The following is a 27,116-nucleotide window of genomic DNA, read 5'->3' as shown; positions in this document are numbered from 1 at the left end:
GGACACGGGTTCATGCCCCGGTCTGGGAAGATCCCACATGCCGCGGAGTGGCTGAGCCCGTGAGCCATGGCCACTGAGCCTGCGCGTCCGGAGCCTATGTTCCGCAACGGGAGAGGCCACAACAGTGAGAGGCCCACATACATCAAAAAAAAAAAAAAAAAAAAGAACTACTGGGTAAGGGAACGGTTCTAGTAAGGCCAGGAACAGATAGGGACCCATCTGGAGTTTGTGTTCACAAATTTAAAGGGCCTTGAAGAGATTTAATGAAACTTAACTGGCCTCAAGGAGGCTGTCAGTGAGGGCTTAAAGGAAAAAGAGGAAAATACTATTGAAAGCTAAATAAAAGGAGATCCTTGTTATATAGTAAAGTTTAGCAAAACTATCACCTATGGTAACATGGAAAATAAAACATATACTTAATAAATTAAGAATATTCTAGGTAGAATGTTGAAGAAACAGCTAGCTTCTTCTATCTGCCTTTATAAGTGAAAGAGCAGCAAGAGGAAATAAAAAATGAGCTATTCGCTTTCTGAGTGGAATTTCAATGAAATGTAAAGGGCTAAAAACGGTCTTTTCAGCCAGCAAAATGTTCTTAAAGAAAGGGCCTCAAGGCAAAAACCAAATCTAGAGTGGGACCACTGTTCAGACCTCAGAAAGATCTGAATCAGTACCTCACAGATCCTTTCAAACAAGAGATTACCTTAGGATCTTAAGGATATTGTTCTACAGCAGCTTCACAGAAGCCTAAGGTAGCAAAAAGTTCCTCTCAAAACAGATTTGTGGGTATGACTTTTGTCTGATGGAGTAGACTATGAACTGACACACAGGAAGTCCACAAAGTTTTTACTGGAGTTACATTAGCTTAGAATGAAAGGGACAGTAATAATATAAAATAAAAGGAGGCATTTGGACCCCAAACTACTACAGGCAGGAAGCAAGCTCAGAAACTTACTCAGTGGCAAACAAGGTCAGTTCTTCTGGGGAAAAAAAAAATGATTCAGAAGGTGAAGCCAAAGACCAAAAGAAGATGCCACGGCCCACTAAGAACAACTTCCAGGGAACAGGACTGAACTCTAATCAAGGAACTGCCATCATGCACATAGCCAGGTTTTGGAGTTGCTATAGAATGCCATGTGACTCCTTTTTTCCCTCTTTTTTGAACAGGAATGTCTAATGCAGTTAATGCATGCCTTTCCAATCTTGTAGTTTAATTATGTGGGGGCATATTACTTGTCTTTTCACAGGTCTTCAGTTATAGAGGAATCATTCTCAAGAAACCATACCCAAGGAACCTCATCTTCATCTGGACCTGATTTCAATGATGAGATACTGGATTTTGAGCGATGTCATTATGGGATGTGAATTAGAGGTCTCTGAGGAAGGGGTTAGTGTATTTTGGACATAGGAGGGATGTGAAGTGTGGCAAAATGGCAATTATGGCAATAATATTGTCCAGAGATAGCCATAACAAAATCTCCTATCCCATGTTTTCTTCCACAATGTGACCTTGCCACTCCCCAATTTATACCGAGGGCTAACCTGATTAGGTCCACCAAACCTAACCTGACTCACTTGCTTTTAATCGCCTGCCTTTAGTTGATTTTAAAATCCATATAGCTAACAGTCATTAGCCAAGCAATATATCTAAACTCCCAATAGCCTTCTCATAAATAACACCTTAGACTATAAGTCACTATAATAATGCTTGCCTAAGTTGTTTTTCAGGAGCTAGTTCTTGACCAGCTCAACCCAGCTGAGACCACCACCCATTCAACTGGGACTGCCTGATTGTCCATTGGATCACCTTTTCATGTCAGAAGACCCAAAGCTCCACCCTCAGATCATACTAATGCCACCATTTTCTGAACATGCACCCCATGTAGAAGCCTGTAGCTCAGTTGTGCCTGTGCAGAACTTCAATTACTGCACTTTTTTCCTGCTTCCAATCACCTTTCCCCATGCCTCAGACCACCATTCTCCTTTATTCCATAAATATCCCAAGCGCTTCACTTTCGGGAAGGCAGATTTGAGATTTGTTCTCCAGTCTCTTGGCTGCCCCATGAGTAAACATTTTCTCTGCTGCAAACCTCAGCATCTCAGCATGTGGCTTCCTGCACATCAGGCAAAGGAACCTGGTTGGGTAACACAAGAAGCAGTCTATTCCCCACACCCACTTCGCCATGTTCACTGAAATACTCACTTTTAAACCCTGACTCACCAGGTAAGAAAGCCAACTACCCTGAGGCCCCGATATTTTAAGGAAGCCCAAGCCACATGTACTTGTTCCAGTTAAGAGCCCCAGCTGAGATCTGAGTCAGCAGCCAGTGTCAATTACCAGTCATGTGAGTGAAGACACCTCCAGATGATTCTAGCCCTCTACCTCCAAATTACCCCCAGCCAGCAACTCTTCCCAACTGAGGTCCTAGACACTGTAGAGTGGAAACAAGTCATCTCTGGTGTGCTCTATCTGAAATACTGACTCGTAATATGAGTCTAATAAAGTAGTTATTTTTCATCACTAAGTTGTGGGGTGGTTTTGTCACAAAGTAATAGCAACTAAAATACATACTAATGGAAATGATCCAGTAGAGGGAAAAATTGAGAATGCAAGAAAAGGAGAGAGAAATACAGTGCTAAAGTCCTTGAAGGCAAAAGGGGATGGTTTCCTCTACCCAAATAGATGAAGAAGTCTTACATGGGACACTGAATAGTACATACATTGTAAAGGAGGGAAGGGCAGAGTACAGGTACAGATACAGAATTGGAGGAAAGGGGCCTATTGATGGTGGATTGTGTTATTTACACATATGGAGCTAAGTACCAGAAGACACTGTTTTAAGATTTGAAAGTGGTTTCCTGGAGAACAAGAATCAGAGATGCGGGGAGGGGGGCAGAGGCAAGGGGCTGCTGTTTTTTGTTATAAACATTTAAACCATTTACTTCTTAAACTTTATACACACTTTACCATGTGATTTCACCTTTTTAAAGTACACAGTTTTTTAAAAAATTTAGTCCACTCCTTCATTTTGCAAATTAGGAAAAAACAAGACTCACTGATTATGTGACTTGCTCAAAATCACACACCATATTGACAGCAGTCAGTCCTTGATCCCCTGACTTCCAAAACAGTGTACTTCCTCACATCACACTACCTTTTATATTATAAAAATATTACCTACTGGCATATTTCATAATCAGAATTTATTAAAATAACCTAGTAAGCAATAATGAATGCCCTATTCCCAAGGACTGATACCAAAAAAGGCAGAAGAGTGTCCTTGTGAAGATCAAAATACTCATTCAAGCAAAATAAATAGCCCATGGACTATCTCTACCTCATTCACCTTTAGAATAGCTATACTGTACAGGCTTCAAAAACAGATAACACTTCCTTTGTCCTTTCCTAATCTGAATACTCTTAATTATACTACCTTCAGTTTTATAAGTTATCAACCAAGAATTTCTCTTTCCTTTTAGCAATTAATACCTTATCATTTTATTCAGATCTTACCAGTACAATTGCACCTAGAGGTTAGTTGTCTAAACTGACAGACCAATGAATGTCTAATGCTGACTACTGAATGTCTACTCATTCAAATAATATAAATGCAGGGCTAATGCCCATAAGGAATATGGGTCCCTGTGTAGTGTGATATGAGAGGACACAGATGAATGACAAACATTCTGTCAAAAAATACCTCCTAGTCTTTATTGTGTCTAAAATTCTCATCATTAGTCCCAGGGATGGAGAGTTTTGAATAGAAGTCTCCACTGATCAACCAAAAGTCAAATTCAACGGTTTTTTGTTATACTAGAGAGAACAAAATATTTGCAATGGTTATTTCTGCATGGGGAAACCATAAGCAATTTTCTTCTTTCTTCTGCTTTTCTAGGTTTTATATTAGGAAAGACAGCAGTACACATTTTTAAGAACTTTTTCTTTCTTTTTTTAAAAATTAATTAATTTATTTATTTTTGGCTGCATTGGGTGTTCGTTGCTGTGCACAGGCTTTTTCTAGTTGTGGCGAAAGGGGGCTACTCTTCGTTGTGGTGTGCAGGCTTCTCACTGTGGTGGCTTCTCTTGTTGCAGAGCACGGGCTCTAGGCGCACGGTCTTCAGTAGTTGTGGCACGTGGGCTCAGTAGTTGTGGCTCGAGGGTTCTAGATACATGCTCAGTAGTCGTAGCGCACGGGCTTAGTTGCTCTGTGGCACGTGGGATCTTCCCGGACCAGGGCTCGAACCCGTGTCCCCTACATTGGCAGGCGGATTCTTAACCACTGCGCCACCAGAGACGTCCCAAGACCTTTTAAAATTCTGATTCTTCTCACTTCTTGGCAGTGATCAACAATGGTAAACTTGTTAATCAATCCCACCTTCTTAACCTACCCACCCACCTGCTTCACACACTGACTGCTCCATCTTTGTCGCCTTTGCCAATTCCTCTTCTTTCACCCATTCTCTAATTATGTGCAGTTCCCAAGGCTCAATCTCAGATGCACTGCTCTTCTCTCTAAGCACAATTCCAGCCTTAAATTTCTCTATTACGTTCTAGTCATATTGTCCCACTGTCTGGCTATCTATTTTCACTTACTTACCCCACTGTCACCTCAAACTCAACATATCCAAAATATAAGCCCAGTTGTCCGTATCCCGTCAACCAGCTACTAATACCTCATACCTATTTCTGTCAGTACTGTCATTAATAAAACCCTAGTTCTCTTTTTGTCACCAATTAGGTGAGTAACTTTGGCCACATTTTTAAACCTCTCTGGGTTTCCTAATGCACATGTTCTCAGATATCTTAAGAGTTTCAACACTCTTTGATTTCCTCTGTCACTGAGGATCAAAACTTCAGTCATTTTTGATTACTCCTCTCCCTCCCCGCACTACATCCTCCTTTCTGATTCAGTCCAGAATTAAGCCTTGTGTGACATCTCTCCAGTCTTATTTTCACTAAAGCCAAATCCTCATTACCTCAGGCCCAGATTATTTTCCTAGCTTTATCACTTCTCTTTCCAACTCATACTCTACCCAGTGCTGGTGCCACTGTGATTTTCTTCAAATACTTTTTTAAGCAAGTTCCTTCTCAATCTGAAACTTTTAAAGCTTGTCTATTACCTATGAAGCAAAGTGCTGATACATTCTTCTCATCCTAGCACTTAAAACCATCCGTAATCTAATTCCAATCCACATTTTCAACCTGATTTCTTACTACTCTGGATTCTAAGAGGTTGATATGACTTTCAATATTCTAGGCTGAGGATAAGAGTCCCGGGATTCAGGTGGTAAAAGTGGGGGAAGCAGAAATATGAATGACAAAATAAATATGAATAGGACATGTTGAATGGATTAATATATGAGATAAATGAAAGAGGTAGTTTAAAGATGACATCTAATTTAAAGCCTATATGGCTAGGAGAGAAGGAAATTACAAAGGGGTATAAAAAGATGATTTTCATTTAAGGTATGTTATGTTTAAGGAGATGGTCAAAAATACTAGTAGAAAAACAGTACTGGAAAAACCAGAAAGTAACTAGAATGACAATCAATAGGATTAGCCTAAAACGAAAGAGCGAGACAGAAGCTATAAAGATATTAAATAGGAGAGTAAATATACTAAGCTATGATCAGCTAGTACTGGCTTTATCAATAAATTGATAACCGGCTGTATCAATAATTGTATGAATAATTTTGGTGGGGAGGGGAATCAATTAGTGACCAACATTAAAAAATGCAGTTTTCCCATTTAAAAAAATTTATCAGAAAAGCCAACCAAAACCTAAGGCAAAGGTTCCCAAACTTTCTCCATTTAGGAAATTCTTAGTCTTAGTAATCTTTTCATAGCACCCTTAGGCCAAAAGAAATACTTGAGTAGGTGGGTTCAAACCCCTTAAGTGTTAATGTCCTTATAACTTAGTGCTTGTTGGACACTGTACAAACTCTCAAACCTGGAATCAAATTGGACAACATGACACTGTAGTATCCTGTTTCATACAGTAGTTGCTTTTTATCAGAGCAACCTCTAAAAATACAGCTTTGCAAAAACATGACATTGTAGAAAGGAATGTGTCAATCTAATGTTGAAACTGTGAACTACCTCAAACTATCAGTTCATGCTTGGGTTCAATGGCACTCTAAGCCACCTCAGCACACAGTTTGGGAAACTGGGAGCAAAGGGAAGGGGCCTAAAAAAGAGAAGAATAAAAAATAATGGGAGAGGAGCAAAAGAAAGTTATTATTAGCATGGTTAACCACAAGAGGGCAGCACAACAGTTGGTAGGGGCGGCACAAATGTGGGGGGGAGGGGGGTGCGGAGAGATGATAAGGGTCAAACCTTTCCATAAAAAGGCTCTAAGACCCCTTAACCACTTCAAGACATAAAAGTCCTTTTTCTCCTTATACTAAAGAGGAAGAAACACTGGTCACTGGCAGATCACCTTATGCAGTCATTGTGCCCTGCTCTGAATATCCTTTGCCTGCCCAGCCATGACTTTCACAGTAGCCAAGCAATGTACTACTTTGTATGCATAATCTTATTCAATCCTCACAACAATCTTATAAGAAAGAGAGACTCAAAGAGATTTTAAATAATACCACTATTAAGTGGCAGGAACACCAGAATTCAAACCCAGATCTGACCCCAAAGCCAATGTCCTTCCCTATTCTGCCTCAAAAGTATCTCACCTTTCAGCAATAACCAGGTGAAGCAGAGAAAAGATCATGTTCCCATCCTATACCTGAGACACCTGTCTCAAATCACTAGGAAAAACCAGTAAATGAAACAAACTATTCCTTAACAGGTCCCTAAAACATGCTAAATAACTCCAAACACAGGACACTCAGAGCCAAAACAAGCATTATATGCTTAACTAGTCAGCAAGTACTGTAGCTTTCCTGTACAGGTAAATACTTGTTAAGGCAAATGTTGGACACATCTGCTTTGCAGATATGTTACACACTAAAAGATATGTGCACATACAAGCAAGCGATTCTCATACCTAAAGTGGTAAAAGGTGAAGGGGGTAGGCAAAGGTAGGCCAAAGGTTGATTATTCATCTTCATATCTATTGGGTGTTATATCAGAATATCTGCAATAGCCCAACAACTCACTTGTACAAACCTATTATGAAACCAAAAGCAATCGTCATCGCTCTTATTCCCACTTGTAGTTTCCTTCTCCACATTCTTCCTCCCCTCTGTGACATGCTCAGCTGCCTCTATCCTTTCATTCAGAGAAAAGGAGTTTCTTCTGACAGATTAATAACCACCGGAAAGCAAAATGGGTAAATTCAACCGACACAGCAAACTTAAGCCGATAAAACCATTCACGAAGCATTCAGTGTGGTAGCAGAAACCCCAGCAAGAGCAGCTAACGTGTCCTCTCAATAGGTATCTCTTATTACTTGAAAATGTTCCTCGTTCAAAGATTAACAATCTTTGGCTGCTTGAGGAGAAAGGGTAACGGACAACGTTTTCTCTGCAAAGAAAGACAATGTACAATCAGCAGAGAAACAAACAACTAACGTTTCTTAAAGGATCCAAGAGCAACAATAACCCCCAAAATTACCCTCCCAGAGCAATATTCAAAGTTCAGTACTGCCATTTTCAAAGGAGTAAGCGACAATGAGCCCTGCCCGTCGACACACGCTTCCATTGGACTTCCTACGCACAACAGCTCAAGACACCCTCGTCTTTACTGCAGCGAAAAAAGACAGCAGCCAGGATCGCATACCCACCTTCGCGGGAAGGGGAGGAAGGGCCTCTTCTGCAGAAGAGAAACAGGTCACATCTTGTTGCCTTGCCTGCTTCCGAAACCTAAAAAAAAAAAGCAGCAGTTAGTACCGCAGAAATCCAGGGGAAATTGATGCTCTTTTCTAGGCTGCTCAGATGTCTAGAAAATTTTAAAGAGGAATAAGTAAAGGGGGAGGAGGAATATCAGACACATAAGGATGCAAATATCAACGCAAGACACTCCGTTGTAGGTTCCCTTTTAAAGAGGAGGATTTTCTTGCCGAGAAGTTTACTGCCACTAGCGAGGGGAAAGCGGGGATCAGGAGGTGGGAGGGAGGGTGAAGAGAGAACTGCTGCCGGAGCCCAGGCAGCAATAACACCCACCCGCTGCACGGATCAGGCGACGAGGACGCGCCCCGAGGCCGCAGGGACTGCTCCTACCCGGCGCCTCCGCCCGGCCACGATCTTCGAAGCCCCTGGAGCGGGCAAGGGTCCGAGCGTCCGCCAGGCTGGGCCCTCGGGGGCCCTCCCGTGCGGGTTCTGCTCCCACTCACATCCCTCGGCGGCGAGGACCGGGCCTCTCCCTGCGCGGCGATAGCAGCCCTCCGCCCCGACGCGCGCCGCAAGTCCGGGCCCCGGGGCCGAGTGGCCGAGGCGGCGGCACGAACTGACGAGCGAGCCGGGAGCCGGCCCAGCCTCTCAGCGCCCCGGGAGGCCGTCAGCGGAGGCCGCTAGCGGAGGCCGCTGCTTGCCCCCTTCTGCTCCTCTTCCTCTCTCCTTCCGGCAGCCCACACCACTCCCACTTCGGGCAGCCGGGAAGCCCGTCACAGTCGTCGTCTCCACCCTCTCCCAAGCCACACCGTCTTCTCAGCGCCGCAGGCGACACTGTCTGGGACGTCCTATTTACGTCCAACTCAGCCTCCCAGTTGGCCTCGGGTGCGGCGGCCGCTTCACGGCTGGCTGAGGCCTCCTCGGAGCGGGGAGGGGGCGGGCGCGGGCGCCTGGCGTGCGCCCCCGGTCTGCGCGTGCGCGCGTGTGCCTCTCCACCCAGGCCGCGCTTTCCCCGGCGCGCGCGGAGGAGCCGACGGGGACTGGCTACGCAAGACCGTGGCTTCTCGGGAAGTCGGCGAGCGTGCGCGGAGATTCCCGCGGTGGCCCCTGGGCGTGAGCGGGCGGGGAGACTTGAGCTGGGCTGGGCCCTCCGCAGATGGCCGTGTGCGTGGCCGGAGGCGGCTGGGAATGAGTAAGCCACGCCGGGAAGGCGCCCTCGGCGCACAACCTGGCACCGCACAGAGACTTTCCCCTCCCGCGCACTGTTGTCTTTTTTTGCTTTTGCTCCCACTTTCGGGGTGCAGCAAACCTGCCCCTCCACAGTCCAGGCCGCTAGGCCGAGAGAAGTAACGCCGAGGGTTGGGGCAACCCAACGCACCGTTTCACGCCAATGCAATTCCGTGCGCCTGATTCCCACCAGTCACCTCTGCTGGAAAGGGGTGAAGGTGGAATGAGGTGCCCAGATGCCTGTGGAATGGCGGCAAGGCCTGGCAAAGGAGGAGAAACAACTTCCACCATCCCAAAGAGCCTCATTCATTCATTCAACAAATATTTACCGAGCACCTACTGTGTGCCAGGCTGTAGGACCCCAAGGATGATATGTGAACACAACCCACATACTCTTTGCCCCACGGGAGCTTATTCTGATAACGCGACAAAAATGCTTTTAATTTATCAGTATAATGTGCCAGAGTATAACTGCCGCTAGGAAAAGTAAAGGAGCAGGAAGTGAGGAGGCAGTGTGCTATTTTAGTTATAGTGGCCAGGAAAGACCTCCCAGAGAAACTAACGTTTGAGCAGAGATCCGAAGGATGAGAATGAGCTATCTGGGAAAAGAGTTTCATGCAGAAACACTAGCAAAGGCAAAGACCCTGAGAAGGGAAGGTGCTTGGCAAGTTCAAAGGACCGGGAAAGAGGTCACTGGCTGGAGGACAGTGAAGGAAGGGGCAGTGGTAAGAGGTGAGGCCAAAGAAGTAGCCTGTGACCCAACTGTGTAGGGCCTTTTTCACTCATCATCAGCCTTCTTTCTGTCAATCTGAAAAAAAAAAAACAACATGCATTTATAGCCCCTGTTTCCCCATACAAATGATGCTGCGATTCAGGTCAAGCTTGTATTTAATGGTTTCTTTAAATAAACCTCACCAAAGCAACTCCTGCATTTCTTCTTACGTAAGACCCATTGCAAAAGGTCTTTGAGCAAATGATAGCAGGATCGGAAATGACTTGAATTCACATTGACTTCTTTAAAGTAAGTAGTGAACTAGAGCCCTGTTTTCTCCTAAGAAGGGATTTACAGGAGAACTGCATTCCTATGGCTACTGTCTGACAAGCAAAATATGCTGGAGAGTTCTTGGTGGTTGTTGTTCTCGTTGTTTAATTTCTAAAAAGAAATTAGAAATAGGAGTTGTGGCTCAACAGCAAATCTAAAATCTGTTTAGAATGTTAAGGTTGAAACTACAAGCAGCAACCACCACGAGAGTTCCCTTTTCCTGCAAACAAAAACTGTTAACTGGAGTAGAAACCAGAACACAGACCCACGTAAAGAACATAAAGTGCTGAAGGTGGCTTTAATGTTAGGGTTAAAATGAAAGTCGTCTGAACTGTGGAAATGGAAGCATTCTCTTTGGGAGGGGTGGGGGGCAAAAGCCTGTTTAAGAACTCTAAACAGTACAGATACATTCATTGTAGTAAATGATGTTTCTATATTTTGTAATGATGTGTTTATTCAACCAGGCATGGTATCTGTTACTCCACTGCCTTTTTGCAGGGAAAGGCCATTTGGAAATAGTAAATATTGAGGGTTTCTTGTGGGAGAAGGGATTCTTTTTTATAATAGTGATTTGGATAGGGAAGACAGGGTGGGCAAGGGAAATATATTAATCACAGGCTTGTAGACGAGAAATCAGTCTACCCATACAGAGAGATAAGGTGACTTGCTTAGTGTCATTCTACTAGTGAAAGCCTCTCTTCTTACCAAAAATACTATGATTTTAAGCCAATATTACCCTGGAATGTTTAGCTTTTTTCACTCTTTGGAGAACTTTTTAACTCTTTATGTGATCCCTGGTAGTGACATAGCTAGAAATTTGCTCCCAGGGCGAATATTTCAGAAAGTTTCCTCTATTCTTTGATAATGGTAAAAGAGGATTCCAAGACATTTGACCAAGTCTTTCAAGACATTCTTTCACACAACACGGAGAAACAAGAAATGTGAGTTGGGTTGGATGATGAAACATTTAGATTCAAAACTGACTGTATGGCCATATCTCAAAGTAAAAATTAGCAGCCAGTTGTAAAGTATGGGGTGTTGTGCCACAAGTTCTGTCATTCTGCTGCAGTAGAATATGGTGGCAGTGGCTCCTGACTGCCATTCCTAACCCACACCTGCCACAAGACTGACAGAATGTGTTAGATAGGGCTTTGGCATTCACTTCTTTTTAAAGTCCTTAAGTGGTTTCAGTGCAAAGGTTGGAAATCCATGGCTCAGCGTTTAGGAACTTAAGGTTGAGAGTCTGGCTGACTCAGGTTTGAATCACTGTTTTCACCAAGGAAGTCATTTATATTTTCTAAGCTTCCATTTCGTCATCAGTATAATGAGGATAAGAATATCTTCTTTGAAGAGCTGTTTTGAAGATTAGATGAAAAAGTATTTTTAAACCCTTAGCACAGTTATTAAATGCCTATTATGGTTGTGGTGGGGACAATTTATAGATATCCCCAAGCTGGGGGGTATAAGAAATACGCTGGATTTTCTCAGTAATCCTGAAGCATTTGTCACAGTTAATTGTGTGACACGAAACTGTGTGTGCAGGAATGATAAGGGCTGGGTTGTAACAGAGATAAACGCAAAGACCTGCAATTGTATTTTTTAAAAAACAAAACTATGCCATTAACTGATGAAATAATGAAAACATCCTCAAGAGGAGCATAAATGTGAGAGCAGAAAAAGATATAGGAAAGTCCTTCCCCTTGGAAGGGGAAACAGGCTCAAGCAAAAGACTGGGGATAGATCCACAAGTTAGATTGTTTCCTTCCAGGGTAGAGAAGATGTACTTTTCTGAAGGCATCAGCTATGGAGAGAGGCTAATTTATCCCAGGTCTAGTAATATAAACCGAAAGACAAAGTCAGGAGTGTGAATCAGGTAGACAGACAAGCAAGCAATGTTCTTTACTTTGAATCATCCAGATATTTTAGGACTATTCATTTCAAAGTTAGGTTGGATATGGCAAAAATTTTTTTCAAAATTTCCTCTGCCCTTTATCATATGTATATCTCTACATCAATTCTTTCATTCTTCATTATAGTCCCAAAGAAAAAGGTGTTCCTGGCAAGCAGGTCCCTCCTTCCCTTGAGATAACTGAGTAAGTTTAATGTTGGTGCATAAAAACTAAAATAATTTCCCCATCTGTAAGCCAGGAATTAATAACCTCCTTCAGGTAAGGATGATTATTTGGCAAAATATGCAAAATGTCTATTATAATTATGCTGTACTTTACAAAAAAATTTAACTTAAAACATTTGAGGTATAGTACCAATTCACTAAAAATATTTTTCTTTATAAAAGGATCCATACCAAGATTCACTCTTCAAAATAGAAATTCCCCTCGCATAATTATCAGTGTACAGAGCGTTAATTCCTGAGTCCTTATTTAGATTAAGGATTCTGCCTTCTTTCTTTGAGAACTGTCTTCTTAACCCTGAGTAGTCAGCCTCTAGCCCCTGTGTTACGGTTTGTGACCCTGCTACCCACACCCCTTGATTGCACCATGAATTGTCACCTGACTCAAGCTGAGCCATTCATGATCTCCCTCCTGAGGAAGTTGGAACTGGGATTCAAAGACAGTTGCTCAGACTTTTTTGTTCTCTTAAAGTGAAGTTACCCATGCTCTAAAATTATGGCTGCCATCTGTATTCATGTACATGGACTTGCACAGAAAGCTGACTTGCTTTGGGAGAAAAGAATTGACACAGACAGAAGAGAGAAAAAAAAGAGTTCACCAGGAATGAGAATCCTCTTAGCTTTTCAGCTTCCTCTTCCTTATAAGGCCCAAAGAAACTTCCTGTATTTGGTATCTTGAAAATACTTCCTTATGACAAATTTCCCCTTTTTACTTGAACCAGATCTAGTAGTGTCAGATCTAGTAGTGTCAGAGTACTTACAATGAAATAACCTGGAGTGAAACAGATATTATAGTACACTGATGAGAAGAAAAGAAAAAGAAAAGAAAAAAATATTCTTCAAATTACAACAGGGAAAATGTATATCTTTTCTTTTGTAATATGAGCTCCTCTCATTTTTTTGTGATTCAAAATTTTTGTAGATTATACTCCATTTAAAGTTATTATAAAATGTTGGCTATATTCCATGTGCTGTACTGTATGTCTTTTAAAAATCCATTTTACCCACCAGTTTTGGAATTCGATCTTCAATCATAAGGTCAAGCATAACTATACAAGTATTAGTCACAATCTAAGACATTACACAGAACCCATGGGTTAGCAGAAAATAAAGATACCTACTCCTATAAAACATCACTCCTGTCACCACTGTTCAATTTTCTTTTCTAAGTTGCTTCACTCTACCTTCTCTGTAACAATAATTTTATGAGTCTTCTGGGCCATAGTTATAATAATTGCTGTGGTCACTCCATGCTATCTACACTACTGACCAAAGGAAAATCTGATTTGATATTAAGGCATCATAATGATGTGGTTAAATACTCTGAATTTCAGTGTTACCTATGAAATACATAAATGGACCAGAAAATGCTGCATGACTTAGTTCTCAATTTTAACTTCCACTCCTGTATACTAATATACTACCCTACATTCCTCAAACTGAAACTGAGAAAAACCAGGAGAATAACTTTCTTGTTTCATCCACACCTAATACTGTCTCCCACTGAACACTGATATAACCATTCATTTGGAGAAAAAAAACAAATACTATTTCTTTGGTTTCTCCTTTTGTGTAATAGTGGTTTTGTTTTTTTGACTATTGTTTTGTTTTGGTTTGGTTTTTTTTTCCTCTGTCGCCTTCATCTGTTATAAATCAAGCATGAAATGATGTAATAGTCCTCAGGCAAACTCTCTGGCTAGGTATTCTAATGCTACAAGAATTTTAGTATTGAGTGCGTTCCACTTAGATACCAACTCAGTTCTTTTACTACCCACAGGAAATGCTCTGGGGATCAACAGCACTACAAGTGATAAAGTTTTTAGTAGGAATGATAACTTTGGAAAATTTTTTAAATAACTGCTAATTACTGGAATAGACATGTTTTAAGGCTTTTGAAAGGTTGTCTTGTACATTTTAGCATCTATTATCCTCATTAAAGGGCTTATATTTGTTGAGCAAGCTACTTTTTTCCTTTTTGATTCCAAAGTAAACGTTAATACATACTACTTGTGGTAAATCCAACTAATATGGAAGATAAAGTATACAAAGTGGAAGTTCCTCTTGATCCTCTCTTCCTAGCCCTCTTTACTTCCCAGAGGTAACCACTGATAACTATTTCGTGTGTAACTTTTCAGAATTTTTTCTAAGCATTTTCCTACTTATTTCCTATAGATTTAGTTTTGAACTCTATAAACCAAATGGATAATTCTATACTTTTTGTGTTACCATTTTTTCACTTAACACCTTCTGGAGACCATTCATTTCAACACTTATTGCTTTCCCTCATTCTTTTAAACTTTTTACAGTGTTCAACAAAATGGGTCATCATAACTTACCACATAATTCCCCCATTTATGAACACTTAGGTTTGTAATTTTCACAATTAAAAACAGTGCTAGCACTTCCCTGGTGGCGCAGTGGTTAAGAATCCGCCTGCCAATGAAGGGGACACGGGTTCGAGCCCTGGTCCAGGAAGATCCCACATGCCGCGGAGCAACTAAGCCCACGTGCCACAACTACTGAGCCCACCTGCCACAGTTACTGAAGCCCGCATCCCTAGAGCCCATGCTCCACAACAAGAGAAGCCACTGCAATGAGAAGCCCGCACACCACAACAAAGAGTAGCCCCCGCTTGCCCCAACTAGAGAAAGCCCACGTGCAACAATAAAGACCCAATGCAGCCAAAAATAAAAAATAATTAATTTTTTTAAAAAAGTGCTAAATTTGAACATCATTGTACATACATTCCATGGGCACAAAAGTATTCCCTAGGATAGACAAGTAGACTCTCTGAGCCAAAATAAATATATATTTAAAATTTGGTGGCTATTGGGGCTTCCCTGGTGACGCAGTGGTTAAGAGTCCGCCTGCCGATGCAGGGGACACCGGTTCGTGCCCGGGTCCGGGAAGATCCCACATGCCGCGGAGCGGCTGGGCCCGTGAGCCATGGCCGCTGAGCCTGCGCGTCTGGAGCCTGTGCTCCGCAACGGGAGAGGCCACAAGTGAGAGGCCCGCGTACCGCAAAAAAAAAAAAAAAAAAAAAAAAATTTGATGGCTATTGCCAAATTGACTTTCAAAAATCTCATACTAGTGTATCAGTGCCCATTTCTCTATAATCTCACTAACTCTGGATATTATGAATCTTTAATTTTAGGTATTTTAAATTCCAAATAACATTCATTTCAGTCGATCAACATATATTTTTTAAAACACCTATTATATGACAGGTAGTCTGCAAATGTTAGACACTCACTAGTTTGTTACAGAGCCACTATTCTACCTATCCTTGCCTCTTTAATACATTTTAAAGTAGACATAACATTAAATTATAAAATTCACCAACTATCTTGATCCAGCAATTATTCAATCATATTCAAATATAGTTTTGAAATTAGCTTCCTTGTACCATTTTTCTTATGGGAGAAAATGATTCCTTTGGGAAAATGCTGGTGAAATAACAAAGGCCAGAGATTTTTACTAGCTGGGGATTCTTTTTTTTTTTTTTTTAATATTTATTTACTTATTTATTTGGCTGCGCCGGGTCTTAGTTGTGGCACATAGGATCTTAGTCGCAGCATGCAGGATCTAGTTCCCTGACCAAGGATCGAGCCTGGGCCCCCTGCATTGGGAGCATGGAGTCTTAACCACTGGAACACCAGGAAGTCCCCTAGCTGGGGATTCTTTATTCAACATTTCTGAACTTTTGTTTCCTAGTCTCCACAATGAGAATAATATAGGTGCCTACCTTTTAGAACTAATTTCAGGTTTTAATGAGATAACATAGAGAAAACAACAAATTCCTGATGGTAATAGGTAACGTCAGAGTGCGTGCAACACGCCAGTCATTCTTCAAGAGCTTTATAGGTATAACTCATTTGAGCCTCACAACAACTCTAGGAGATGGCTACCTCTGTTACCTTCATTTCAAAAATAAGAAATTGAGACCAGAGAAGAACTTTCCCAGGGCCTTCCAGAAACTCTGCAGAGGCAAGACTGAATCCCAGAAGACCTGGCTTCAGAGAGAACTCTCATACCAACTCCACTATACTGTCTCCTGTAGAGGTAATCAAGCAGTAAGTATTATTTCCTTTATTCTTCGAGCAGTATACCAGAGTCTATGAGATACACATCCCTACCTACAGGATGTTAAATATGCTGATAGAAGATGATTCATTAAATTCTTTTTTTTTAACATCTTAATTGGAGTATAATTGCTTTACAATGGTATGTTAGTTTCTGCTGTATAACAAAGTGAATCAGCTATATGAATACATATAGACCCATATCCCCTCCCTCTTGCATCTCCCTCTCACCCTCCCTATCCCACCCCTCTAGGTGGTCACAAAGCACCGAGATGATCTCCCTGTGCTATGCGGCCGCTTCCCACTAGCTATCTACTTTATATTTGGTAGTGTATATATGTCCATACCACTCTCTCACTTCATCCCAGCTACCCTTCCCCCTCCCCATGTCCTCAAGTCCATTCTCTACATCTGCATCTTTATTCCTGTCCTGCCCCTAGATACTTCAGAACCTTTTTTTTTAGATTCCAATATGTGTTAGCATACAGTATTTGTTTTTCTCTTTCTGACTTACTTCACTCTGTATGACAGACTCTAGGTCCATCCACCTCATACAAATAACTCAATTTCGTTTCTTTTTATGGCTAAGAAATATTCCATTGTATATATGTGCCACACCTACTTTTTTTTTTTTTTTTTACATTCTGGTCAATTTTTTTTTTACTTTTATTTATTTATTTTTTTAAACATCTTTATTGGAGTATAATTGCTTTACAATGGTGTGTTAGTTTCTGCTATATTACAAAGTGAATCAGCTATACTTATACATATATCCCCATATATCCTCCCCCTTGCATCTCCCTCCCACCCTCCCTATCCCAGCCCTCTAGGTGGTCACAAAGCACTGAGCTGATCTCCCTGTGCTATGCGGCTGCTTCCCACTAGCTATCTATTTTACATTTGGTAGTATATATAAGTCCATGCCACTTTCTAACTTTGTCCCAGCTTCCCCTTCCCCTTCCCCATGTCCTCAAGTCCATTCTCTACATCTGTGTCTTTATTCCTGTCCTGCCCCTAGGTTCTTCAGAACGTTTTTTTTTTTTTTTTTTTTTTTTTTTAGAGTCCATATGTATGTGTTAGCATACGGTATTTGTTTTTTTCTTTCTGAGTTACTTCACTCTGTATGACAGTTATTAGGTCCATCCACCTCACTACAAATAACTCAATTTCATTTCGTTTTATGGCTGAGTAATATTCCATTGTATATATGTGCCACACTTCTTTACCCATTCATCTGTCAATGGACACTTAGGTTGCTTCCATCTCCTGGCTATAGTAAATAGAGCTGCAATGAACATTGTGGTACATGACTCTTTTTGAATTATGTTTTTCTACGGGTATACGCCCAGTAGTGGGATTGCTGGGTCGTATGGTAGCTTAATTTTTAGTGTTTTAAGGAACCTCCATACTGTTCTCCATAGTGGCTGTATCAATTTACATTCCCACCAACAGTGCAAGAGGGTTCCCTTTTCTCCACACCCTCTCCGGCATTTATTGTTTCTGGATTTTTTGATGATGGACATTCTGACTGGTGTGAGGTGATACCTCACTGTAGTTTTGATTTGCATTTCTCTAATGATTAGTGATATTGAGCATCCTTTCATGCATTTGTTGGCAATCTGTATATCTTCTTTGGAGAAATGTCTATTTAGATCTTCTGCCCATTTTTGGATTGGGTTGTTTGGTTTTTTGACATTGAGCTGCAGGGGCAGCTTGTAAATTTTGGAAATTAATCCTTTGTCAGTCAGTCGCTTCATTTGAAAATATTTTCTCCCATTCTAAGGGTTGTCTTTTGGCCTTGTTTATGGTTTCCTTTGCTGTGCAAAAGCTTTGAAGTTTCATTAGGTCCCATTTGTTTATTTTTGTTTTTACTTCCATTTCTCTAGGAGGTGAGTCAAAAAGGATCTTGCTGTGATTTATGTCACAGAGTTTTCTGCCTATGTTTTCCTCTAAGAGTTTTACAGCGTCTGGCCTGACATTTAGGTCTTTAACCCATTTTGAATTTATTTTTGTGTATGGTGTTAGGGAGTGTTCTAAATTCATTCTTTTACATGTAGCTGTCCAGTTTTCCCAGCACCACTTATAGAAGAGGCTGTCTTTTCTCCATTGTATATCCTTGCCTCCTTTATCAAAAATAAGGTGACCATATGTACGTAGGTTTATTTCTGGTCTTTCTACCCTGTTCCATTGATCTATATTTCTCTTTTTGTGCCAGTACCATACTGTCTTAATTACTGTAGCTTTGTAGTATAGTCTGAAGTCCACGAGCCTAATTCCTCCAGCTCCATTTTTCTTTCTCAAGATTGCTTTGGCTATTTGGGGTCTTTTGTGTTTCCATACAAATTGTGAAATTTTTTGTTCTAGTTCTGTGAAAAATGCCATTGGTAGTTTAACAGTGATTGCACTGAATCTGTAGATTGCTTTGGGTAGTACAGTCATTTTCACAGTGTTAATTCTTCCAATCCAAGAACATGATATATCTCTCCATCTGTTTGTATCATCTTCAAATTCTTTCATCAGTGTCTTATAGTTTTCTGCATACAGGTTTTTGTCTCTTTAGGTAGGTTTATTCCTAGGTATTTTATTCTTTTTGTTGCAGTGGTAAATGGGAGTGTTTCCTTAATTTCTCTTTCAGATTTTTCATCATTAGTGTATAGGAATTCCAGAGATTTCTGTGCATTAATTTTGTATCCTGCTACTTTACCAAATTCATTGATTAGCTCTAGTAGTTTTCTGGTTACATCTTTAGGATTCTCTATGTATAATATCATGTCACCTGCAAACAGTGACAGCTTTACTTCTTCTTTTCCAATTTGGATTCCTTTTATTTCTTTTTCTTCTCTGATTGCTGTGGTTAAAACTTCCAAAACTACGTTGAATAATAGTGGTGAGAGTGGACAACCTTGTCTTGTTCCTGATCTTAGAGGAAATGCTTTCAGTTTTTCACCATTGAGAATGATGTTGGCTGTGGGTTTGTCATATGGCCTTTAATATGGCCTTTATTATGGCCTGCTCCTACTTTCTGGAGGATTTTTATCATAAATGGGTGTTGAATTTTGTTGAAAGCTTTTTCTGCATCTATTGAGATGATCATATGGTTTGTCTCCTTCAATTTGTTAATATCGTGTATCACATTGAATGATTTGTAAATATTGAAGAATCCTTGCATTCCTGGGATAAACCCCACTTGATCATGGTGTATGATCCTTTTAATGTGCTGTTGGATTCTGTTTGCTACTATTTTGTTGAGGATTTTTGCATCTATGTTCATCAGTGATATTGGCCTGTAGTTTTCTTTCTTTGTGATATCTTTGTCTGGTTTTGGTTTCAGGGTGACGGTGGCCTCGTAGAATGAGTTTGGGGGTGTTCCTCCCTCTGCTATATTTTGGAAGAGTTTGAGAATCATTAAATTCTTAAGCTTTGTATTAACATATAAGGAATCAGGTAACATTATTTATATATAATGTATAACAAAGTCTTCTTTACCCAGGGATAAATTCTTGTTTGCTGGAACAGCTGCTGGTTCCTATGCTGTAGAGTACTAGTTCTCAGAATGTGATCCCTGGACCAGCAGTAACAGTGCTACCTGGGAACTTGTTAGAAATGTAAATTCTTGAGCCCCAACTCAGACCTCCTGTATCAAACTCTGGAGGTGAGGTCCAGTCACTTGTGTTCTAAACAAGACTTTCATATGATTCTGAGGCATGCTAAAGTTAAGAACCACTGAGTCCAGGTCTTTTGAGCATGAGCTGTTCTGTTCTCCTTGCTTAGCATTGGAAGCAATGCTTTCTCCACTCAAAACACAAAACAAAACAAAAAAACAAACAAACCACTATTGTAGAGAATCCATGTAATGGGTGAAATGGAAAGAAAAAAAGTAAGCCAGAGAGCTTAGGATGACATTCATAATAAGTCATGTACAGAAGAGAGGGAGCGGGGAAAGATGAAAGATGCATGAGGCCCAGGTATAGTATCTGACTTGAGGGATGAACAAAAAGAAGAGATCTTTATTTCAAGTTTCTATAGTATGTGGAAAGAAATAAGAGATGGATGGCAAAGAGAATTTCAAAACATTTTGCTTTATGTTATAAATTGGGTACACTTTCATACCCTTAAAACAACCTCAAATTTTCTCTTCAATTACTCTTGGCTATTAACTTGTACTTATTTGAATATAGTTACTATATAGTGCCTAGACCATATAGGAGCCCCTAGTTTTATTAAGATTACATTGTTATAATGCAATGAATTTAAATCAATAGCATTGAGTAAACAATACAAATCAAATTCTAAAATCAGAAAGGGTTGATGCTGAATAACCTTACAGATCATATAGATCACTGAGAAGATACAATCATCAAGTCTAAATATCATATTCTACAAGTTACAGAGGCTGCAAAGATGATGCAGCCCAAGCAATGTACCTATTTTTTGACAGTAGGGTAGGAAGAGTCTATTGCATAAGCACTCAAAGGTACACCGGTAGACTGTGAAGGCAGGAAATATATCTGTTTCTTTCCCCACCACATATCCAGTATCAATCAAAGTTTGACATGTCATAGGTGCTAAATAAATCTTGTCATATAAGTGAATTAATGAAAAAGAACAATGGCAGGACAAATATGAGCGTTCAGTGACCAAATCCTCTGTACCAATAATACCCTAAGCTATCAGGAAAAAAGTTACCACTTTACTCCCTGGGCAGAGGTCTGGATATGGAAGTAACTCACCTTAAGGAAAGAATTTGAGGTTCAGAAGTTTAGTCTGGAGAAAATGACTGAGTATCAGGAAGTGTGATGAGTGATAACTGAGTTAAGCACAGGATGCTGTTGTTCTAGATTGCCCTCCAGCCCAGCCATCCAGCACCTGTGTCACAGTCAGGAAGGGAATGGAGAGAGAGGACTGTAATCAAGAACATGGCAAATAAAATACTTATATATCCAGGGCCTTTATAAGAAACTGAAAGCTCAAGGTAGAGCTTTTTGTGGCTCAGTTACAGATCACAACCAGGGAGATATCCCACTGGAAGACCTTGGTCTGAAGTTGTAGAAGTCAGAGTTGCTGTTTCAGGGAAGCCAAAATGGGTCATTACAAGAACTACAACAGTAACCATAGCTGCAGCCAGGAATCAGGGTAGTGACCTTCCCTGAGCCCCTCCCTACCTTCCTATATCCACATGTCTTGCTCCATCATGTCCTTCAGGTGAGATGTAATTGAAACTGCAATATCTCCCAGCCTCCAACACTCCCTACACCAGTACCCTGATTTGTTTTTCTCCATGACACTCATTACCAGTTCACATACAATATATTTCATTTATTTGTTTGTCTGTCTTCCCTCAAGTAGAAAGTGAGTTCCATGTATGTTATATTCATACTATATGCCTTAGCACCTAGGACAGTGCATGGTTACATAGTAGGTGCCAATAAATATCTATTGAATGAGTGGACTTTTCATTCATGTATATTTTTGCTATACATTCTATTAGGTGAGTAATATCTCTATTTTACAGACAAGAAATGAAACTCAGAAAAGTTAAGTGGCCCAAAGTAACATAACCACTAAGTATTGGGTTGGCCAAAAAGTTCATTCGGGTTTTCCCATAACCTCTTACGGAAAAACCCAAACGAACTTTTTGGCCAACCCAATATTAAAGTTGCTATTTGAAGCTAGCTCTGTCTCCTCACAAAGATGTCCTCTTAAACTGGATGTCATTTGAGCTTAAAAAGTGGGTAGTACTGGACTATTTTCATAACTTATATTGTTTCTTTTAAAAATTTATATTATGTTCTATAGCTATAAACTTCATGTTTACTCTATTCTTAGTTCTACAGTAAAAGAGATTCAACATTCATCAGTCATTCTGCCATAGTTTCTTCATCTCTCAGTTCATCCTTTAGTTTCTTCTAGAAGGGCTCAGGAGGGAATTCCCTGGCAGTCCAGTGGTTAGGACTTGGTGCTTTCACTGCCAGGGCCCAGGTTTGATGCCTGGTTCGATCCCTGGTCAGGGAACTAAGATCCTGCAAGCTGTGCAGTGTAGTCAAAAAAAAAACACCCTAGAAGGGCTCAGGGGAACGAGGATATATAAGTTAGGGTCCTATGAGAAGCAGATGCCAGGGTAAAATTAGATGTGCAAGAGATTTATTAGGAGAAACATTTGTGAGGGGTAAAGGGAAAAGAGAGCAGGAGTAGATGGGAAGAGCCTTCAGACAATGATGAAAGCCTGAGACCTGGTGAAAAATAGAAGGAATATGGGGCTTCCCTGGTGGCGCAGTGTTTGAGAGTCTGCCTGCCAATGCAGGGGACATGGGTTCGAGCCCTGGTCTGAGAGGATCCCACATGCCGCGGAGCAACTAGGCCCGTGAGCCACAACTACTGAGCCTGCGCGTCTGGAGCCTGTGCTCCACAACAAGAGAGGCCGCCATAGTGAGAGGCCAGCACACCACAATGAATAGTGGCCTCCACTTGCCGCAGCTGGAGAAAGCCCTCGCACAGAAACAAAGACCCAACACAGCCATAAATAAATAAATAAATAAATAAAATTAAAAACCATTCTGTAAAAAAAATAATAATTAAAAAATAAAATAAAGAGGGGAATTCACTACTGATGACTTTCTTAAAAGAAAAAAAATAGAAGGAATAAAGGAGGATTGGGTAGTTCCTCAAAGGGTTAAACACAGAGTTATATGGACCAACAATTCCACTCCTAGGTATAGACACAAAAGAAATGAAAACAAATATCCTTTCAAAAACTTGTACACAAATGTTCACAAAAATATTATTCATGATAGGCAAAAAGTGTAAACAACCCAAATGTCTATCAACTGATGGGTGAATAAATAAACTGTGGTGCATCCCTACAATTAAATATTTTCAGCAATAAAAAGGAAGTACGGCTACATGCTACAACATGGATGAGCCTTTAAAACATGCTAAGGGAAAGAAGCTGGTCACAAATGACCACGTAGTATATGACTGCTTTTATATGAATTATCCAGAAGGGGCAAATCTATAGAGACAAAAAGTAAATTAATGGTTGTCTAAGGCTGTGGGGGATGGGGAATTTGGAGAGTGACAGTTAAAGGGTATGGGTTTCTTTGCGGGGGGGGCAACGAAAATTTTCTAAAATTGATTGTGGTGATGGTTGTACAACTCTGTGAATAGAATGAAAATGATCGAATTGTACACTGTAAATAGGTGAAATGTATGGTATGTGAATTATATCTCCAAAAAGATTTTTTTTTTTTTTTTTGAGGTACGCGGGCCTCTCACTGTTGTGGCCTCTCCCGTTGCGGAGCACAGGCTCCAGACGCGCAGGCTCAGCGGCCATGGCTCACGGGCCCAGCCGCTCCGCGGCATGTGGGATCTTCCCGGACCGGGGCACGAACCCGTGTCCCCTGCATCAGCAGGCGGACTCTCAACCACTGCGCCACCAGGGAAGCCCCATAAAGATTTTTTAAATGAGAAAGAAAAATAGAGGATTGGGTAGCAAGACTCAAAACTGCAGTACCACTCAGAAAGTCTTGACCGGGTCAATAGCGAGTCTTCAAGCAGAGACTGCCTATTAGAGGAATTGCACGTGGAGCAAAAATGACCCATCTCTGGTACTCCTACCATGCTGAGTCACTGGCTAGGAGAAACCTGAGAGAGCTGGGGGGGAGGGCTCTCAGTGTCAACTCTGCAGTAAAACTAAAAGTGGACCAACTGGAGGCCATAAGCCAACTCCACACCTCCCAGCAGTTTCCCTTCAGCAGAGCACCTCCATGGCTGCCCAAAGTAAAAGAAAGCAGGTTACCTGGGTACAATACGGACAGCTGAGGCTTCTGTTCACCAACTGATTCTCTTTTTTTTTCCTATGCATTGGAAGCAAGATCATCAACCGACAGTGAATTTGGGTGGGAGGGGGTAGAGATGTTGAGGTTTGAAGATAAAAGAGAAGGCACGAAGAAGTCATCTACAAGAATAGAAGGATGAAAAGACCAAGGAGATGTATTTTGAAAACCAGGCAGTGTTAAGAGCCCACTAGACGGCAAGAATTCAAAGTTAGACTCATCAGCATGGTTATGGGTTTTTTTCTACCCACATTCAGCTGCATGAGACAAAGCTCAGAATAGAGAAAGCTTAATTAAAACAGTGTTGAAGTTTTCCTGGATGAGTAAGAGGAAGTGAAAAAGAGGCAAGGAAGTTGGGGGTGTATGCAAATAACTGATTATAATAGTTGATCATGGAATTTTAATTCGGTAAGCAAGGAAGTGAAGATATGAGGTAGGTGAGAGCAACAGAAAAGAATTAGTGGTTTGTCCAGTAGGGGATTGTTTGAAGAATTCTTGGAGTTAGGGTACCTGAGAGAGTGACCTAGAAACAGAGGAGGTGGAACTACAGAGGGAGTAGCGTTTCAGGGAAGCTTCTGCTGTCAGCTTTCCAGCTCTATTCCTATTATAGTCATCCCTCAGTAACCAAGGGGGATTGGTTCCAGGACACCCTCGGATACCAAAAATCTGTGGATGCTCAAGTCCCTTATATAAAATGGCACAGAATTTGGATATAACCTATGTACACCCTTCTGTATACTTTAAATCATCTGTATTACTTATAATACTTAATACAATCTAAATGTTATGTAAATAGTTGTAAATACAATGTAAATGCTATGTAAATAGTTGCCTGCATGTGACAAATTCAAGTTTTGCTTTTTGGAACTTTCTGGTATTTTTTTTCTAATATTCTTAATCCGCGGTTGGTTGAATCCATGGATGCAGAACCGATGGATACAGAGGGCCGACTATACTCCAAACAGGTTTGCCTGTGCCTCATGCTTCGGAGAGCTATCGTCTGCTGACCTAGTCTGAGTTCAGCAGCCACGAGGAGTCTTCTCTCACACAGTCCCTCCTCATATTTTTGCTTCACGATTACAGTCATACCTCTAAGACATTGAGGTTTTGGCTGTGGTGGCACGTCACATAAATTTTTTGGCTTCCCAGTGCATATAAAAGTTATGCTTATACTATACTGTAGTCTACTAATTATGCAATAGCATTATGTCTAAAAAAACAATGTATATACCTTATTTTAAAAATACTTTATTGCTAAAAAATGCTAACCATCATCTTAACCTTTAGCAAGTCGTTAATGTTTTTGCTCGTTGAGGATCTTGCCTCGATGTTGACGGCTGCTGACTGATCAGGGTAGTGGTTGCTGAAGGTTGGCACAGCTGTGGCCATTTATTAAAATAAGACAACAATGAAGTTTACCGCATTGATTGACTCTTCCTTTCACGAACTATTTCTCTGTAGCCCGCAATGATGTTTGATAGCATTTTACCCACAGTAAAACTTCCTTCAAAATTGGAGTCAGTCCTCTCAAACCCTGCTGCTGCTTTATCAACTAAGTTTGTATGGTATTCTAAATCCTTTGTTGTCATTTCAACAATCTCCACAGCACCTTCACCAGGAGTAGCTTCCATCTCAAGAAACCACTTTCTTTGCTCATCCATAAGAAGCTAGTGCTCATTCATTAAAGTTTTGTCATGAGACTGCAACAGGTCCCTCACATCCTCAAGCTCCACTTCTGATTCTAATTCCCTTGCTACTTCTACCACATCTGCAGTTCCTTCCTCCACTGAAGTCTTGAACCCCTCAAAGTCATCCATCAGGGTTGGAATCAACATCTCCCAAACTCCTGTAAATGTTGATATTTTGACCTCTTCCCATGAATTATGAATGTTCTTAAAGGCATCTAGAATGGTCAATCCTTCCCAGAAGGTTTTCAGTTGGCTTGGCCCAGATCCATCAGAGGAGTAGCTATAGCCTTACAAAATGTATTTCTCATAAGGCTTGAGGTCAAAGTGACTCCTTGATCCATGGGCTTCAGAATGTAAGTTGTGTTAGCAGGCATGAAAACAACATTAATCTCATTGTACCTCAGAGTTCCTGGGGTGACCAGCTGCATTGTCAATAAGCAGTAATATTTTGAAAGGTATCTTTTTTCTGCGCAGTATGTCTCCACAGAGGGCTTAAAGTACTCAGTAAATGACATGCTATTGTTCAGGCTTTGTGGTTCCATTTATGGAGCACAGACAGGGTAGATTTAGCATAATTCTTTTTTTTTTTAAGTGTATAGGTTTGAGAGATAAACATTTATTTATTTGTTTTTTAGCTGTGTTGGGTCTTCACTGCTGCGTGCGGGCCCTCTTCAGTTGTGGTGAGCGGGGCCTACTCTTCATTGTGGTGCATGGGCTTCTCATTGCGGTGGCTTCTCTCGCTACGGAGCATGGGCTCTAGGCATGTGGGTCTCAGTATTTGTGGCACGCGGGCTCAGCAGTTGTGGCTTCTGTGCTCTACAATGCAGGCTGAGTAGTTGTGGCGCACAGGCTCAGTTGCTGTGGCTCGCGGGCTCTAGAGCACAGGCTCACTAGTTGTGGCACACAGGCTTAGTTGCTCTGCAGCATGTGGGATCTTACCAGACCAGGGCTTGAACCCGTGTCCCCTGCATTGGCAGGTGGATTCCCAACCACTGTGCCACCAGGGAAGTCCCCAGCATAATTCTTAACGGTCCTAGGATTTTCAGAATGGTAAATTAAGACTGGCTTCAAATTAGTCACCAGCTGCATTAGCCCCTAAAAAGAGAGTCAGCCTGTCCTTGAAGCTTTGAAGCCAGGCATTGACTTCTCTCTAGCTATGAAAGTTCTAGATGCCATCTTCTTCCAAAGTAAGGCTGTTTCATCTACACTGAAAATCTGTTTTTTAGTGTAGCCACCTTCATCTTAGCTAGATCTGGATAAGCTGCAGCTTCTACATCAGTGCTTTCTGCTTCACCTTGTACTTTAATGCAAGTTCTTCTGAATTTTTGCATA

At 41.1% G+C, this 27,116-nt stretch overlaps 2 protein-coding genes across 5 annotated transcripts in view; both read right to left on the bottom strand.

Annotated features, from left to right (window-relative positions):
- The window catches only part of JAK2 (Janus kinase 2), a 166,543-nt gene extending 157,876 nt beyond the window's left edge, over positions 1-8,667 (bottom strand). Inside the window, exons 1-2 of the mRNA XM_060155041.1 lie at positions 8,116-8,667; positions 7,737-7,815 (exon numbers count right to left, since the gene is read on the bottom strand). The gene's annotated coding sequence lies outside the window, so the exon portion shown is untranslated. The remainder of the gene's footprint in view (positions 1-7,736; positions 7,816-8,115) is intronic.
- Positions 8,668-9,430: 763 nt separating this feature from the next.
- The window catches only part of RCL1 (RNA terminal phosphate cyclase like 1), a 182,944-nt gene continuing 165,258 nt past the window's right edge, over positions 9,431-27,116 (bottom strand). For 2 of the 4 annotated variants that reach the window (XR_009541595.1, XR_009541596.1), the window contains 2 exons: positions 20,995-21,130; positions 9,683-9,817 (listed from right to left, as the gene is read on the bottom strand). Coding sequence is in view for 2 of the 4 variants with exons in the window: in XM_060155046.1 (XP_060011029.1) it covers positions 9,700-9,817 (118 nt within the window). In the remaining 2 variants the exon portion in view is untranslated. Of the gene's footprint in view, positions 9,818-20,994; positions 21,131-27,116 lie in introns of all 4 variants that reach the window. The other 2 variants (XM_060155045.1, XM_060155046.1) reach the window with 2 other exon arrangements.

Source organism: Lagenorhynchus albirostris, chromosome 7 (assembly GCF_949774975.1).
Source record: "Lagenorhynchus albirostris chromosome 7, mLagAlb1.1, whole genome shotgun sequence".
Classification (NCBI taxonomy): Eukaryota; Metazoa; Chordata; class Mammalia; order Artiodactyla; family Delphinidae; genus Lagenorhynchus; species Lagenorhynchus albirostris.
This window is presented reverse-complemented; position numbering and strand designations above follow the sequence as displayed.